The 17,280-nt window shown below is 49.0% G+C and overlaps 5 protein-coding genes across 5 annotated transcripts; 3 read left to right on the top strand and 2 right to left on the bottom strand.

The window, feature by feature from the left end:
* Positions 1–105: 105 nt before the first annotated feature.
* Positions 106–846, bottom strand: ABOM_002942 (uncharacterized protein; the record flags this gene model as incomplete). Its single annotated transcript, XM_022530072.1, has 1 exon — positions 106–846. The coding sequence occupies one exon, from the start codon at positions 844–846 to the stop codon at positions 106–108; it is 741 nt and encodes a 246-aa protein (XP_022392483.1).
* Positions 847–1,608: 762 nt separating this feature from the next.
* On the top strand, positions 1,609–2,095 carry ABOM_002941 (uncharacterized protein; the record flags this gene model as incomplete). Its single annotated transcript, XM_022530071.1, has 3 exons — positions 1,609–1,744; positions 1,815–1,936; positions 1,994–2,095. The coding sequence occupies 3 exons, from the start codon at positions 1,609–1,611 to the stop codon at positions 2,093–2,095; spliced, it is 360 nt and encodes a 119-aa protein (XP_022392482.1).
* A 403-nt stretch (positions 2,096–2,498) lies between these two features.
* Positions 2,499–3,973, bottom strand: ABOM_002940 (alpha-mannosyltransferase; the record flags this gene model as incomplete). The annotated part of the gene is made up of 2 exons (XM_022530070.1): positions 2,499–2,859; positions 2,970–3,973. 2 exons carry the CDS (start codon positions 3,971–3,973, stop codon positions 2,499–2,501), a joined length of 1,365 nt encoding a protein of 454 aa, XP_022392481.1.
* Positions 3,974–6,509: 2,536 nt separating this feature from the next.
* On the top strand, positions 6,510–8,285 carry ABOM_002939 (fungal specific transcription factor domain-containing protein; the record flags this gene model as incomplete). The annotated part of the gene is made up of 1 exon (XM_022530069.1): positions 6,510–8,285. The coding sequence occupies one exon, from the start codon at positions 6,510–6,512 to the stop codon at positions 8,283–8,285; it is 1,776 nt and encodes a 591-aa protein (XP_022392534.1).
* Positions 8,286–13,068: 4,783 nt separating this feature from the next.
* Positions 13,069–14,259, top strand: ABOM_002938 (uncharacterized protein; the record flags this gene model as incomplete). The annotated part of the gene is made up of 1 exon (XM_022530068.1): positions 13,069–14,259. The coding sequence occupies one exon, from the start codon at positions 13,069–13,071 to the stop codon at positions 14,257–14,259; it is 1,191 nt and encodes a 396-aa protein (XP_022392484.1).
* Positions 14,260–17,280: the final 3,021 nt, after the last annotated feature.

Here is a 17,280-nt window from a genome sequence, read left to right as displayed (position 1 = left end):
TCCTCTAACAGGTCCACATTCAATCGTGAACACATTCTATCATCATGATCACAATCGAAGATGCCACCCCAACACATCTATATATCCAAACCATCCACCACACGATCAAACATCACTTTCCACCTCCTCAACAGTAGGCACCTTGTCCAACACCACCCCATAGAACCCGGCAACGAGCTGAATACACTCCCAAACAACCTTTACATCCTCCATGCTGACCCCCAACCTCCTCGTCCCTCGAATGTGCCAATGCGTCTCATTCTTCAGATTCTGGCTCATGATGGCCGGCAACACGACCATCTGCGTATCAACATCGTCCAAGATCTCTCGATCCGACAAAAACAGTCCATACGTAATCTCCTTCGACAACCACCCGAAATCCTGATGCGCGCGGAAAAAGTCCAGCGTCCCGGCCGTGTTCCGCGCATACAGCTTCTCCAGCCACGCTACGCCGCGGTCATGGTTGGCCTGGTCGCATTGCCAGTTCTCCCGCGTGAAGGTGTAGTCTTTGTCTTCTTCACGTTCGTATTTGCTGATTGCTAGGATGGCCTCGATGGGCTTGCACACGCCCACTATGATGATGCTTTTGAAGAGGGCTTCGCGGAGGCGCCGGACCAGTGCTTGTCTAGCTGACGGGGTGCTGTAGGGAGCTTGGTTGATTAGGTGTAGGTAGAGCTGGTCGCAGCGCTCCGGGTCCGGGCTGGCTACTATTGTGGATATGGCGAGGATGTACCATTTTTCGGCCGGGAGGGAGGTCTGCGCAAAGCGGGTGGAGAGGTCCTGGAAGAGTTGGACGTAGCGGGGGTCTGGTTGCGGGGTGGGTGTTGCTGTTGATGCTGTTGACATCTTGCGGGGTTGGGGTTGGCGTGCTGGGTTGGGGAGATTGCGAGTAGGGTGGTAGAGGGGTGTGTGGTTACTGTAGGTACGTATTGCTGGTGATGTTGTAGAGATATTGTAGTATTGAAGTTGTGGTTTGGGCACCGAGATCGGACGTGGGTTGCTGAGGATCAATCGTGGTGGTGGTGCCCACCTAGTAGTACTACTACTAGTACTACTACTAGTAGTAGTATAGAGGTACACCTGTCTTGCATATCGACACATGATCTGTAGAGACTAATTGGCTAGAAGATTGTCAGTGCGAAATGACGGCGGAAACATGACAAAGCATAGAAACATACCGAATTATGGATTTTCTTACGATTTTCCATATCCGTCTAATCTCTCATAGATCCGGGAGTGTAAACCAAACACCAAAACAAACCCACACAGGCCCTACCCAGCCCCCCAATCGAGAAAAAGAAAACAACAAAAGCGCTTCTAGACCAATCCCACCTATGATTCAATCATGTCAAGTCCAAAGCGCAATTCCATATTAATTGGAGTACCCCCTTCCAGGTATTGTTGTAATGCGACCCACCTATGATCTCAGCGACCTCAGCCATGACATCACATCATGGCATACAAGATACTATAAAGAAAGTATCGTCTTGACCTCTATTCCCAACCTAATGCAATCAACTCTCTAATTTTAATTATTCTCGAGTACTCTACCACTGCCTCTTTCTTCCTCTTTTCAAATTTCCTACAATCAAACCTCAATTGATCAAAATGTCAGGCCAATCTAGCGTGGGCAACCGCAGCCTCTACGAAGCAGGCGACCAGCGCAACGTGCCTCAGTCCGTCCTGAACGAGCAGGACCGCTACAACGAGGGCCAGAAGCACAGCCATAAGAACTTGGATTCGAGTATGTCCTTCTCTGATTGCTCGCCATTGATGGGATGTTGTTGCTTGAACCGGTGCTGACTAGAATGCAGAGGACGAGCGCTCCATTGCCAACAAGCTCGCTGCTCGTGAGAGGCAGCCTGACCCCAGTCATCATCACAACTATGATGTTAACCCCGAGGCGGAGATTAGCAAGAAGGACTCTACTAAGCCGGTATGTTTCCCGCTTGTGATGATTGTCGATAGTTGTAGCTGACTTGCATGTGACCAGGCCAAGATCCATGGCAATGAGCCGTCGAAGGGAGCCAAGATTGACCAGGAGCTCAAGGAAGAAGACGAGCAGAGACTGAGGGAGAAGGGTATCAAGAAATAAATTTGCCCTGGAGGCTATGGTGTAATGACCAAAGGTTATGCTTTTTCGTCCACAAGCTGGTTTAATGTGGCATCTTTTGTAATTTTAGCATGTACCGGTTGACGAAATAATGGGAATTGATCAGCATCAACGTGGAATTTTGCGTCCATTTCTATATCCTCTGATATTATGCAACATTATGAATGGTATGTATATACATATTGTAATCGGCCATGTCGTCGTCTCGTAAACAGCGTGTTGCGTCCCTTTTGACTCACAAATAGGCGCTCACATCCATGCAAGTGTCGTGTCAAAAGGTAATCTATGCTAGCATCTGTGATAAGGATTGTCGAGCCGAACACTATGGCGGTAGCAGCTGCAGATGGGACCCAGATTAACTAGAGTGGTACTCACTGGAGCTAATTTAGCCTTCGTCAACAAACTTAGGGTCGTCATCGTGTGGTTCTGCAAAGACTGTGTTCCAGTAGCTCTCGACTTTCTCACACACACCCGTTTTGCCTTCCCACGTTCTGAATTCTATGTCGGGACTACAGCTAACCCATTTGATCTCTTCCCAGTAGGCTCTCTCGATGTCAATCCCAAACCGGCGTAGGACGTCTTCAGGGGCAGTCCATGCGCGCCCCTCTGTGCCATCGGGTCGAAGGGTAGGTGTAGTTTCCCAATTGTACCCAAAGACATTCTCTGCAGGATTGAACTTGGGGTAGTTGGCATGGATGAAAAATACGCGAGGCGGCTTGTCCACAGAGGGGTCCTGAACTCGCCATCTTCCTTGGCTCGTCAGCACATGGTCTCCAATAGGGTCCGATTGCGCCATTGCTGAGCCAGAAAGCCCTTCCGGTGTTTGATGGCCGAGCGCCTGAACTCTCTCGCTGACCGCGTAGAAAGGTTCACCCACGCAGTCGCAGCCTGCAGGAACGTTTCTTTGTCGCCCTCGCCTGGTGCACCCTGAGACAATAGTCGGAAGTAATGCGACGGTCCATAGTAGTTATAATAGGCAGCGAGTAGCAGTGTGAGATAGTGCGTCTTCTTGGAGACGAGGAAGATACCGGTCTCCGAGGATTGTCGCTCGGTCATCGGAGGCATGGGCTGCTGGGAGATGTTATAATATGCCGGAGAAACCGACGACGCCCAGAAATCGGGCCAAGTCACTAAGCCAGTGGACGTGAAAGGTTCATGGTTGAGCAATATCTCGGGTTTGTCCATTGGAAAGCAATCGGCATCCATCCAAACAATCTCCTCGAACGAAGAAAAGAGGACCGCAAAGACCTTTAGTTGGTAATGTTGGATGACATCCTTGCCTACAACATCGGAGAGGATTAGGCATCGCGCACCCATATCTGGGAGGACCTTGTCGCAGATTTTCTTTTCATACTCGCTTGCATCCTTCATGTACACCTCCACAGGCAAAGTTGACCCTGTGCGGCGTAGCATCCGCAAGGATGACAGAAATACGGGAAGATAGGAACCCCCGGCCGTCGTAACTATACCCCGAGTTCCGGGAGAGTGGGCCGGACGCAACTTCTGCGCCGTCCTGATATCATTGAGATAATTCGCATGTGCCTCTGTCAGCACGTCGAGATCATTCTCGCCAAACACAATCAAGTCGGGACGTGGGTCGACTGTTGTGGCATTGAAATGAACTGCGCTCACAGAAGCCTGGAGTGTGGGGGACGGGCAATTTGGTGCATGTGCATCTAAAATCGACCTTAGCACCTTCCAAAAGGCAATCTGACGTTCGGTGAGAGGAACTTCAAAGACAGTGCTAGGAATCGTCGAAGCCGGAGGCGGAGTCCAATATAGATAGAAAGTACAAATGAGAATTAATGCGGCCGTCGCTGAGAGGACCGTCCTCAGCCGGCCTGGCCGAAAGATTGACATTGCTATGTTTGACAGTCGGTTGAAATTGATGGCAGAGAATGCTGTTATAGTTCTAACTCGGGTGTCTACACAATGTGACCCAATGGGCGCGGTGCAAACACGATACGCCCCAACACTTAACGAGAGAACCTCGATCGCGGATTCCAGATAAGAGCAGTCTTAATTAAAGAGGAATGCCAGCATGACAGGCGATGCTGGCCGCAACGAGGTCGTTTATTCGACCGCCTCAACACAATTCAGGAGGTTCGTTCTGCGCGACCCCCAACGGAAGACGTCGATCCGATGTGGCCGAGGCAGTCTTTGTCGAACAATTAGCACTGAATTAGTGACAGGCAGGCGTCAGAGGGGTTCGACACTATTGCCGAAGCTTTGAGCGATGAAGGGCAGTAGGCTTGAATGTAGGTTGTTGCCTGAAATCACTGCAAAATCTCTCCACAGTTGAAATCTGATGTATAGACAATGAAATTCAGGAAAAAACAAAGACTTCCCCTGTGCGGAAGGCGGTGGCAGAAACAAGGTACATTCCGACGAGGCCCCAAAAAGGCCGACCATCTCACACTAACCCAGTTGATTATACTCCTTATTCCGAGAGCGCATAACTTAAGTTTTCTCAAGGCTCCACCCCTTCGCAGCTTCTTTCCGTAAAGGACCAGAGTTTCAATTGTCCTCTACGGCCGAGATGGTATCCTTGGGAACTCTGCGGCGCTTTCCAATCAGCGAACGCTCATAGGCCGAGGGACAAGCTTTGCCAATTTTAGAATGGATATCATAACATAATATGTGGATATCTCCAAGGGACCTAGGCTTTCCCTTGTCAATAGTGGATTATTGGATAAAGCCAAGAAGATCTGGGAGAGTCAAAGATCGAAGAAGAATATTCCGAAAGAAAATGAGACGGAACCATCTGAAGAACCGCTGATCCTCAAGAAAATACTTTCAGCCACAAAATTCAAAAGTACTATGGAGTACACAGAAACCCAAAACTCTGCAGGCAAACGGCTCTTAATTCCTCCCTGGTAACCAGCAAAGTTCCTTACTTTGAGGCTAGAGAGTGGGTCTTTGGCTGGTATTGCCGGCCGATCTGTGCAACGGGAACTGCTCTCAAGAATTGCTTCAACTTTGCAAATACAAGAAACTTTGCACGTGACGGCACATGATCCCGTTGATGATCTCGCATACTAGTAGTTGAACCGTCCCTAGGATTGCTATTCAGACCGACACGGATCTTTTGCTTTCCCCCACCACCCTTTATACTATCATCGTCTTCTGGCTCGGCTGCGTCACCATTTTGGTGTGTCAAGACTCAGGCCAAGCAGCACTGCAGGAGGTCCAGTCTAGCGAGTGGCAAACGCTGGGACTCGGTTCGCGTCGTCATAGAGTTGGGGCTTTTTAATTTGATACCTTTCCGTGACGAGGCTTCCCGAGTTAAACCAATCAGTATCACTTATCTCTTCCTGGTTAGTTGCCAAATTTTCGTTTCGGCTCTACGATCAACTAGGTGATATTAAAGGGCGGGCGAAGCCGCAGCGATCGTCACTTATCGTCCGTCTCTAATTCCGCGTGGCTAGCACACTCGGGCAAAGCCAGAAACACCCCAAGACACCGGTCGCTGGGATTTTGAGGCTAAACCGCTCATTACTATAATCCATTGGATTTATTTCTTCTTTCTTCACCTCCCCACTCGCTTACTCGACTTCTCTCGTCTTTACTTTCCGACCTTAGCGGTTGCTCGTCGATCGCTCTATCATCTATGGCACCCCGCAACGCGGGTCTCTCCGCCATTCCGCCTCTCCTGTCCCTGACCAGTTAAGCCATTTAAGACTATCGGTTCGATAGCGATAGCTGGTCGACCGGGTCTTAATATGGAGCCGGCTTCCAACGCGCAAACCCGAAAAGCTACCTCGGCCACGGATCAAGCCCCCCGAAAGAGACGCAAGCGCACCGTCGTTACCGGCGCAGCGGAGGATTGCTTTACCTGCGCCCGACAAGGGTTCTCCTGTGATCGGCGACGCCCTTATTGCTCTCAATGCCTTGACAATGGCCGAGAATGTTCGGGTTATAAGACTAAGCTGACCTGGGGTGTTGGCGTTGCTAGCGGGGTAAGCTTAGGGGGTTATCTCTTCCGGTGAGCGGGTCACAACCAGCTGCGACGCCGTCAACAGCACCTTGTCCGGAAGGCCCACACGAATCACCGTCTATACCCCCGTCGCCTTACAAGTCTACACCCTCTCACACAGTCACGACTTCATCCACGACTTCACCTGCGTCTCAGGATCCGCAGCGGCCTCCAATAGTAACCGAAGCCCACGGGAACATAATATGGACAACTGACGCGTCTAACACCCAACCATGGCCCACTGGAAGTCCACTCTCCGCGCACCATCACCCGTGGAGTAAGAATGGAACCCACGGAACAGATGTCTCACTGGGCATAGCGAACCTCGATGTACGCCCACACTTTCAGGAGAGGCCAGACCTATCTACGGGTTGTCATAACTTGATACGCACAACAAATGGATGGTCTAGTCAGGCACAAATGCTATCAACGATGCTACAGTGGCAACACCCGGGGAATGCCCCGGAGACTGAGGCAACAGAGGTAGTTGAGGAACAGCACGAGCGAGAAAGTACAGGCAGTCCTCCTCTACGCGTAGAAACTTGTCATTCGCCGTCGCTATCACAGCTGCTCCTAGCACGCTCTGTTGGGCGTACCCCACGACTCAGATATTTAATCAGCTATTACGCCGAAGTCATAGCGCCGATGATCGTTGCTTTCGACGGCCCAGCAAACCCATTCCGCACATATGTTCTACGCCTTGCACAGGAGAGCTTATCACTTCAGGAAGCCATCGCTACGTTATCTACATGTAACATACGGCAGAGGCATGAGCGGAGGATGAGGCCAACGGAGCGGTCCCTTCCAGCACGCTTATCATCGTTAGCCCATCGCGCCTTGACTGACGAGGCGTTCCGAGATGAATACGGAGTGTCAAGGCCTGAGGGTTTTGCTCAAGAGGAGCAATACCATCGGGGCATGGCTGTCAAAGCTTTGAATATGGAGTTGGCCGATCCCCGTGAAAGACTGTCGGATTCCGTCCTTGCAACACTGCTAGTTCTTTGCTTATTCCACATGTGTGATACTGGCGTCGCTCAATTCAAAACCCAGTTCGCTGGGGTGACGAAGTTATTGGCTATCCGAATGCGCAGCTCACCCCAAATGTCGGAGGAGTTGAAATGGTTCGTTCGTGTGTTCACCTGGTTTGATACGATGACGGCTACCACCAATGATCGCGAAACGCAACTTCGCGGTGCTTGTTTAGATATTGCGGCAGTTTCAGACGGCGAGTGGGGGCTAGAGAATCTTGCTGGTTGCGATCCCAGTCTGTTCAAATTCATTGCGCAGCTCGGTCGTTTGAATCTTTTGAGTCAAGACCAGGAAGTCAAAGCGCCGGGGCTTGCGGATGTGTTTGTACCCTCTTCGGCGCCTCCCCCATCGATGACATATTTCTACTCGCCTTCTACGTTGAGGTCGGACATACCTACAGTCAACCACACTTATTCGCATCCGCTACCCTGTCTACCACAATCGAGCGACCCTCCGAGGCGGCCGTCATCACCAGCGTTTTGGGCTGAGTGGTATTCATTACGGCAAAAGCTTGAATCATGGCGTCTCCCGCGCCAGGATAGTCAACACTTTGGTGCTGCCCCTGCGACTACCACAAATGCCTACATCTCGCCGCCTTCATCCCCGTCATCTCAGGCCGTTGTTGCCCCTCAGAACCGCGAGGATGTCTTTCATATCTCCGAATCATTCCGCCATTCCGCCATTCTCTATACTGAGCGACTTGCGTATCCAGATCTGCCATCCAATCACCATCGTATTCAATTACTCGTGCACCACGCGATGCATCATATCTCACTGGTCAAGTCGGACGTGTACCTATTATGGCCGCTTTTTATCACTGGCGCCGAGTGTGTGCTTGAAAGACATCGTACATTCATCAGAGAGCGTTGCAAGGACCTTTCCAAAGATTCTGGATTTCTCAATAACCTCTCATGTCTAGAGCTGCTCGAAAATATATGGACCGAAATCCCTACCGCGGCCGATGTTGGCGATAACATTGATCGTGCATCACGCGGCAGATACCCTGGCGCATCTGAAGACGTTGTGTCAGCCTTTGATGATAATTCGCCTTCCTATAGCGGAACATCGACGTCCGCGACCCCAGCATCGGTTGCGAGACCGCATGGATTCCGATGGCACCGGGTGATGCAGGCTAAACGGACCGAGGGGGAATATATGGTGGTGTGACAAGGTCACGAATGTACGTTCATGATACTAATACGCCAGTGGGCCTATTCGGTAATCTGGCTGATGTGCTTGATGATATACAACTGGATATATTACGAATATAGGTATAGCATTACGAAGTTCTACATGTATGTATGTACATAGCATGGCTATAGCAACGATGGTGGCAGCAATTGTGCCTACCTTGAAGAAGAAAAATCCCCCTCGTATAAGAAAAGTCACGTAGCAACCACATAACAACCTAACTGATCTCATTGCCAACCACAGCAACCCGATGAAATAGCAATTCACCAATAACACCCCGCAATTCCATGACTAGCTATAACCCAACGCCAGATCCACCGGTAACGAGTCTGGCGTCGCCAGCGTGTCAGGCGCTGATTTGCCGATCTCAACTCCACACGTCGGAGATTTATGTAGATGCACCGTGGTAACCGTAGAAAAAAAGATGGTGGAGGCATTTGGGCCGGGAAATCCATTATTGGGCGCATGTATGTACAAACCATAGTCATACATTCTGTGGAAGGATCAGGAGGGGTCGTGGTAAGTTGATAGGGTTGGTCGGTGACACCTTAGCTATCTGGCCACGTTAGTTAGCGTGGAGACAATCTAGTATCTTTATGCACGTTCAGTCCGAACAGGGAGTCCGAAGTACCGCTCCACCACACTGGACTACCTATAAGAGTTATTACTCCTGTGAGGGGTACAACCGTACCCACCGAGCCACAGATGTAGCTATGACGACGTACAGTAACTTTACTTCTTTGGTAGCCCATCGCTGTCTCTGTTGGCTAATCGAATACGAACTAAATGAGGTCGCGGAAGCCGGAAGGGCTGCATGCAGGTTGGAAAGAGTGTTCGGTTCGTTGGCGGTCTCGGTCCAGCCCCAGTTCAGGTACTATGATCGACTCTGAACCGGCGAATGGGAGTTGAGAGGGGTGTGTTTGTTCTACAGTAAGTCTGACACTATCTGCAAGGTTCGCCTGTATGTTGTTTCGGTACTGGGGTTAATAGGCACTTGCTAGGCTTGTATTGACGCCTAGGCACTGGGGTCCCATTGATGTCTAGTTTGCTGACTAGGGCTCAGGGTAAGGGCTGAAGTCACGCGCACAATAATGCTCGTTTCGACTACGCGATGGATTCTTCAGCTTATTGGAATGGGGGCGGGCGAACAGACCAGAGGATGAGACAGACTACGTATACATCCCCAGAAAGGAAGAACCTGGATGGGCTAATCAGGCGAGAGGTCCAGTGCTGTGGCTTTGTTTTGTGTGGAATTCTTCATCAGGGCTGAGTATGCAGGATTCAGGTCTCCTTTGTACAGAAGTGGGAATAAATTATGGTAATCTAGGCTGGAATATGAATGCCTATGGGGCTAGAATGTGGTACGTATCGTACGTAGTAAAATAGGTAACTATGTATGTACCAGTACATACCGTACGCACATGGGATCCTCACCCTTTGTTCGCTACATTTTTTGACCCTTCATGTGGCTTCCCTCTTTTATCTTAATAAGCCAGTGCAAAATATATCGGCCGGATGGTGTAGTTGGTTATCACGTATCGTTAACACCGATAAGGTCCTGGGATCGAGCCCCAGTCTGGTCATATCATTTTGCATTATATTTTTTTAGCCTCCGAGCTCTGGCCAACGTTACACGGTTGGAATTGACGAAAAAGGGTCAACTTGACTCAAAGGTGTGTTACATTGCCATTCCACTTCTTTTTTGCTTTGCCGCTCCGGCCATGTCTTCAGGGATTCGTAGAGAAAGTCCCCCCCTAACCTGAACGTCTTCCTTATGCGCCCACATGCCAAATTATCCCGTGTCCAAAACGACTAGAAACACTTGACCGCCGTATAGGATTCTAGATCGGTTTCTAGAGCAAGGGCAGGGTGAAAATTCTGCTGGTGGGCCTTGGCTGTGGAGAAGCCGCTTTGACTTTGATGCAGGCAAAAGTACCGGTCTCCCGTGTGAACCTCATATTCATTTCCCCTTTGGGGGGGGGTTGAATATTACAAGAGGTGTTCTCCCTTGATTTAGAGTCATGTCCAGTGTACTCCGTACGCCGTGCTACGTACTCCGGCGCAGACGGACTCGGAATGATGACCGTGTCGGCAGTCATTTAATATATTGTTCTAAATTAATCTTCAGGTGGCTGAGGGAGGGGGCTTCAATCACATCACTCATCACACCTCGGCCAGCCTATGCAATTGAACCGTTGACGCCGACCTTCACAGCGGCTATGACGAGACTAGTCCTCAAGCGATATTAGCATTGCCGGCGTCGCCATTTGGTCTTTATCTATCCAGGCCATATTTTAATTTACCAGTAGTATTGTACAATATTTCCCCCGTGTAACGACATTAATGATTCATCTCCTTGAACTTTGAAGCCATAGCGTCTGGTACGACGGAGAAAAAGTCTATCGCACAAAAAAAGCAAAATAAAATAGACCACAAAAAATTAGGAATGATATCGCTTCAATGCTTCATTCAGTTCGAATAAAAGATATGTCGAATCTGACGGGCTGACGGACTGGGGTTGTCCTTCGCTATCCTGCTTTTTGTTGAGACTAAGTATGTACAATTCACATAGGTACTGTAACCGTTTATACATATCGAGTACTTTGCCTGCGATAGTATGAACCAGATTTTTGGACAAGTTTCATTTGGATTCAGATATTTTTCTCTCTATTCTTTTCTTTTCTTTCTTTCTTTCTTTCTTTTTCTTTTTTTTCTTTTTTTTTTTTCACCCCACCCCTCTACGGACTCCTTCCGCCCTTAGATGTTCAAATTGCGGTCTGTCCACTGAAACCCGATCGCGTTGTGCACTTGCTGCCCAGCAGCGGTAAAGCCCAGCAACCGAATGTTGCCCAACAACCATTGTTTTGGTCGATGGACATGGTGGGTATAATTTATACGGTGGGTGTTTATGACAGAAAGGTCCCACTGAACTAAAATCCGTCTAGACGAGCTTGTTTATCTGGAACCAGAGATCAGGGAATGGAACCATGGGATACGGCGGGAAACATCCACGGAACAGATTATCTTAAAGCTGACCATGTAATAGTTATACACAGCATTGCGCTGAATGTTTTTATTTGCTCAGACCTCGACTGTATTATAATTATCAGTGTATGGAGTTGCAGAGCACCGTATTGAATGATTTATCCGCGGTTGTGGTCTTCAGACCTGTGCTATCACATTGCCACAGCCCTAGGCAGTCGTGCGATGACGACTTAGATTACAAACGAGGCGAGCAGTATTCCTGGATGAGTCTTCGTTCAGCTGACAAGCTTCTGAATCATCGTCTTACCACTCTGAATAGATACCTGTTATACTCTGAGCCATGCTGTGGCAACTTAGGCACTGACTCACACCCGCGCCCGTATACGCGCCCTCATCGCCAGATTCTAGGCTCCCACTCACCGTATGGATAGGAGATCAAGATGGTGTGAAGGGAGACTGAACCTACAGCGGCCCGTGAATGCCTTAGGTACGAATAGCCATAGTGTATGAGTCCGACTTGGTAGACTTGCGGTCGACCAATGGCACTGAAAGTGTGATGGAATAGTGATGCAGTGGATTACTCAAGAAGGGGGCTCACGAAGAAGGATGACTGGATATATATGGTCCATATCGCAATTTTGACTCCTGGCTTATCGGTCGGTACCAATAGCGACCCTGGATTCGGCTATTTTGTGCCCTATCCAGTCAACCCAGAGGGCACGACGAGGCGATGCCCAACTAATCAACACTCCAGATGACTCCTTCAGCGGCAGCGAATCTGAGAGTATATAACATATCATATGTAGCCGGGCGATATGATCAGCCTCGAGCTTTTTTTTTCCCTGATGAACTTAAATGTGCATAGCTTTCCCTATCTGTAAGAAGGTTTCTTCAAATGAATCTTCACATTGGCAACTATCGTCGGTGTCTTATTCTCAGCTGTGGGCTGTCGGGCCTGAAACCGACGGAGCTGAAAAGTACTCCATCGGTACCGTACGGTATTAAACCAAACCAGACGGGACCGAATGGAACCAAATTTAGCGTTGTGAAATTTTACAAGCGCCCCCCACCCTTACCCGCAGTGCCCCGTTCCCGTGGACTCAGTCAACATCCATTACAAAAAACGCTTGGGGTTCGCCTGCGCGCCCTCCTTTCGCCATTTTACTACATTTATCGCCCTTCATCAGGGTTCACTATCAACCTCCAGAAATTAACCCCCCCAACCAGCAGTCGCACTACCTCCTGGGTCGACTCCTGGAATTCACATAGATAGAATCAAGAGACCTTTCAGGAACCCGCTCGAATATTCTCGGCAATCGTTTGGGTTCGGTGTCTTTCGCCTCAAGGAACCGAATTCGCCTCGCACACAGATCAGTCGCTTAACCCGTCCGACGATTGACGACGTTCAAATGCACTCTCAGCACATAACATCCTGTCCCTCCTCTCCCCTACCAGCCGTGCCTCGGTGACGGTCCTCATTATCGATCTTCCGATTTCGTTGTCCTTTGCATCGGCGTCGATCGGGTTGTTCTGAACGATATCCTGTACAATATACCTGGGTTGTGCTTCTTATTTTTCATTTTATTTTATTTTTTATTTTTTTATTTTTTATTTTTTTATTTTTTTTTTATATTTTTTCCCAACATTTTTGATTTGGTCATTTGCTTGTCTCCTTGAGCAGCTTGGTTACTTGGGACTCTAAAAAGTTGTCGATTTCTATTCCTCGTCTTTACTACCAGCATCGCGAGCCAATTTTTATGCTCAACTTCCGATAATGTATCATTATTCCACTCCACCTCCTCCCGGGTGGTCATCCCATTATATGACTTCGCCTCCTACATCTCCTCATTACGCCTACTACGCTACTCAGGTCGCCAATCCCTACGGCTCCCCTCGACCATCATCGAAGCGCCATAGTCGCAAAGCCAGTTATGCCGGCACCAAGGAAGCACCAGGATGGCAATATGCCGGGTATGGTACGCCTTTCTACGACGCGATGCCTGAATATAGCACGCCACCGCGCAAGCACGATAATGTAAGTGCTTTTTTTGGTGGCTCTCCGTCCTACCATCGTCGCCGTAGCACCATGGGCAATGCCCCGGCGGACCCTTGGGATAACGCTAGTCCGCGCCCGTCGCACTCGACCCGGAAACGACCCATCTTTGTAGATGTGGTCGACGATGGATTCGATGACGCGCCACGATTCGCCTTCCGCGAGGAAGCTAGCCAACCCCGTCGATTCTCGTCTGCAACTCCACGCAAGCCAAAGCCACCCACTGATCAATATTGTTATTCTAATCAGGTTCCTGCGCATGATGACGACTCACCGAAGCGGTCCCGCGCGCGTCGCCAGTCCACCTCCACCAGGACCCCGTCCAAGCCCAAGCCCACGACATCATCTAAGCCGCCTCCGAAGGCTACGGAAGAGGATGCGGCCAAAGCTGGCATCCCCGCGGGCTATTCGATCAAGAACTGGGATCCCACCGAAACCCCTATCATTCTCCTGGGCAGTGTCTTCGATGCGAACTCCCTCGGCAAGTGGATCTACGACTGGACGGTCTTCCACCACGGTGCTTCGACTCCAATGGCCGACGTTGCGGGCGAGCTGTGGTTGTTGTTGATTAAGCTGGCGGGTAAGATCAGGAGGGCCGATGAGTGTGTGGATCGGATCAAGGAGCCTGAGCACCAAGAAGTGGTGGAGGACTTTCTGGAAAGCGGTGAGCGCCTGTGGGCGCGGTTTAAGAAATTGCTGAAAACCTGCGAACAGTTCATGTGGAAAGCGGCCAAGCGAGAAGGTGGTAAGAGTGTGTCTATGGGCCGCAATGCAGGCTGCGAATTTGTGGAGACGATATTTGGTCGCGACCGCGAACTGGAGAGCACGGAGAAGTTGATGAACAGCGTTCGTTTATGGAACATGCGGTTCGATGCCAACTGCGAGGAGATTCTTCGACGACCGGCCGCATAGTCCTCGCAACCCTTTGCGATATCTAAATGTCACCGGGCATCGGCCCACCAAAAAAAAGTACTCGTGATTGATTTTTGTTCTTTTCATCTTCCACCGCCGGGAATGAATAATCGGAACTGCAGGGCAACATCAGAGCTGCTGTTTGAGCTACCTCGGCATTTTACGTTTGATCTGTCGGATTGCATTTTAGCGCGTTTTGGTTTGGCCTACTGACTGGATTGCCCTTTGCTCTCAGTGACTCGTTCAAAGGACAGTACCGCTATCAGCGCGGATCACTCTGACAGCTTTTCTTTTCCTTTGTTTTTTTCCTTTGTCATTTCCTTCCTCTGGGCACACTTAATTCTTTACATTCTGCTTACAACTGGGACGGGGCTTTGCTTTCTTGTCTGGCGTATGCTAGCTCATCGGGAGTCATTTGCATTTTCTACTGCAAGTTGGAGCCCATGGCTTTCTTTGTCTTCGATGATACCATTTTGCGACTCGTTCTATCTCGGACACGGTTGGTTTGATTCTTTCGTTGCGTCTTGCACAGCGTATATAGACACCCACTACCATCGTACCGATAGACATTTCAATTTTACCACTTTTGACCTTGTCTTGTCTTCTCTTCGCAATCCCCTCCCTCCCCCACCCCAAACTCCCAAGAACTACCGAGTGCGATAATAACTAGCGCAAGCGCCAATCTGATGTCATCTGACATCCCACATCGACTATCTTTTTTTACCCCTCACTAAAGCGGAGCCTAAGGTTATCCACCGGGCGCCTCGGAAAATAGCAGACAGATGACGACTGAAACTAACTCGTAGCACGAGGCATCTGTTCCTGACTGGATAGGTTAGGCTATCGCCGGTGTTACTGTGATTGATGTATGTAACCGTTAATTTCAGCCGGTTGTATTTTCTGACTAAGTCGGAGTATGAGTATTGTTCATGATTTGACGCTATACATAGTAAGATTATCTAAGATCGTAAACCAATGCCCCAGTGGAGCAAGAATGCGATTGCCTTATGCGAGTGATATGGACTAAGATCTCGGGGTTTGGTAGGCTGGCCTGTACTTCTTGGAGTAGTATCGTGTTACTAGTATAGTTAGTGTAAATGCGAGTCGCGGTGGGCTATGGAATGTTAGGTGGAGTTTTAAAAAACGTTGCCGACCTGGAGGTCACTACATTCCTTACATTCTACTACTGGGCCGATTGTACGGAGTAGCTCGGGTCACAAGAACCCTAACTTGGGAGATATACATCAAAGCTTTTAAGATAGTGTTCCAGTTCCGAAGTATTATCTATAGTTTTATGTTAAAAGAAATTATAGCAGTGCTTCTATCGTTTTAACTGAACTTGGAAGGTCTGGATATTTCAAGGCACGCCTACTGGATATACTATAGTTAGTAGTTATTATTCAAGGTTATTGGTATCATCTCTGAGGATTATATAGGTGGATATATTCTTAACCAGTATTCACCAATTTGAAGTATTACGTTTACTGGATATTAAGCTATTCAAGAACAGAGCCAAGCACCTTTTGTATAGGAAATTGGAACCCTATACCAAATGGAACTGCCCACCAAGCCAGCTTCCAGCCCAGGGTCGCTGAAAGGTTAGAGGAGAGGTCAGCTAGAGCGAAGGTTAGCACAAGTGGGTCAATAGTACTGACGATCTGACGATCAATAGACTATCGAAATCCATTGTTTCTGGAAAGAAGCAAGGGGTTCCTTAAGCGATCTCAACAGCACTCTACAGAGTAGCTTCGCGGCGATGCATTAGAATAATAGGCTGTCAATGGTCACCTTAGGACCGAATACGTGGCCCATAGGCAGCCACCAACTCACTAGTTGGTTAGCCATCACAATGCACTTGCATTGACTCTTCTGGTGCTTAAATACCCCCCGTCTCCCAAGTACATCTCAATGGTGTCCAAAGATCAATCCAAGTCCGCACTCTTTAACACCGAGCACTTAGTAAGTATCCACCTCATAATTTTTCTTTCGCGCTGGAAACATGCTAATCTTTGGGTAAGCCATGCATCTTCCTCGCTTTCTTCCACTCGCTCTAGCCGTGGCCGGAACAGTCAGTGGACTCAGTGACATCGTCTGCCCGGAGGATGACATCAAAGCGACACACTGTGCTGGTGAACGTGACTGCTTCTACCCGTATTCCGAAGACTGCACAAAGTACATATATTGTGAGGTCAATAGCGACGGGGTGACGGGGACGCCGGCGTTGAAGGATTGCCCCCCTGATACTCTATGGAACAATAAAGAGAAATTTTGCGGCCCGCCAGATAAATCAACGTGTGGCGTTGAAGTGTAATGACCAAGAATAAGGTATGGGAAACCATCCCATTGTATCACAGGCCTATTAACTCTTTCCTTCAGCTGCTCTGATACTCAAGTGTCCCAGGGCTGGATAGGGTCTGGGGGGGGGGGGTATCCGGGTTACATGCTTTTATGCAAACCCAGCCAATTCTAAAATTCTATATAAAAGTTCCAATGTACCGAAGGGATTGCCTACTCCTTGGTTTACAAGAGTGAATAGTATAAGAATGCAATGAAGACCTGTGTGTAACAGGTTGACCCTGTTGATTAAATCTCCGTGCCTTTTGTCACTCCTGCTCCACTGATCAGTTATCACTGCCCTGGCCTATTTCGGTCCTTCTATTTAACTTTGTACACAGTTTGCGGCCCACCTAGGTGGACTTTAAGTCTTGGCTTTCAAGCCAGTTTGGTAGGCTGGGCTGAGCACGGGGCGTATCACTGTGTAAACTTGAAGGAGAGACTTACTATCCTCTGCGACGGTAAAAACTTCGAGTTCTTTATATTTCGACTCTTCTAGATAAGATTACATGCTTACCAGGCCGAATCATAGGTGTTAGGTCATAGTAGCTGTCAAAGAAATATCTACTAGTCAGGGCAAAGGACCTGTCAACTAGGTAAGGGTACGTAGGCCGAAAGGCAAGCAGTAGATACTATATAGACAGAAGGCTGATTCTTGCCTTTCTCTTATTGATTTCAAGCTATGTT

This window comes from Aspergillus bombycis (assembly GCF_001792695.1).
Source record: "Aspergillus bombycis strain NRRL26010 chromosome Unknown contig00013, whole genome shotgun sequence".
NCBI lineage: Eukaryota > Fungi > Ascomycota > Eurotiomycetes > Eurotiales > Aspergillaceae > Aspergillus > Aspergillus bombycis.
Note: the sequence above shows the minus strand (reverse complement) of the source record. Positions and strands in the feature narration are given on the sequence as shown.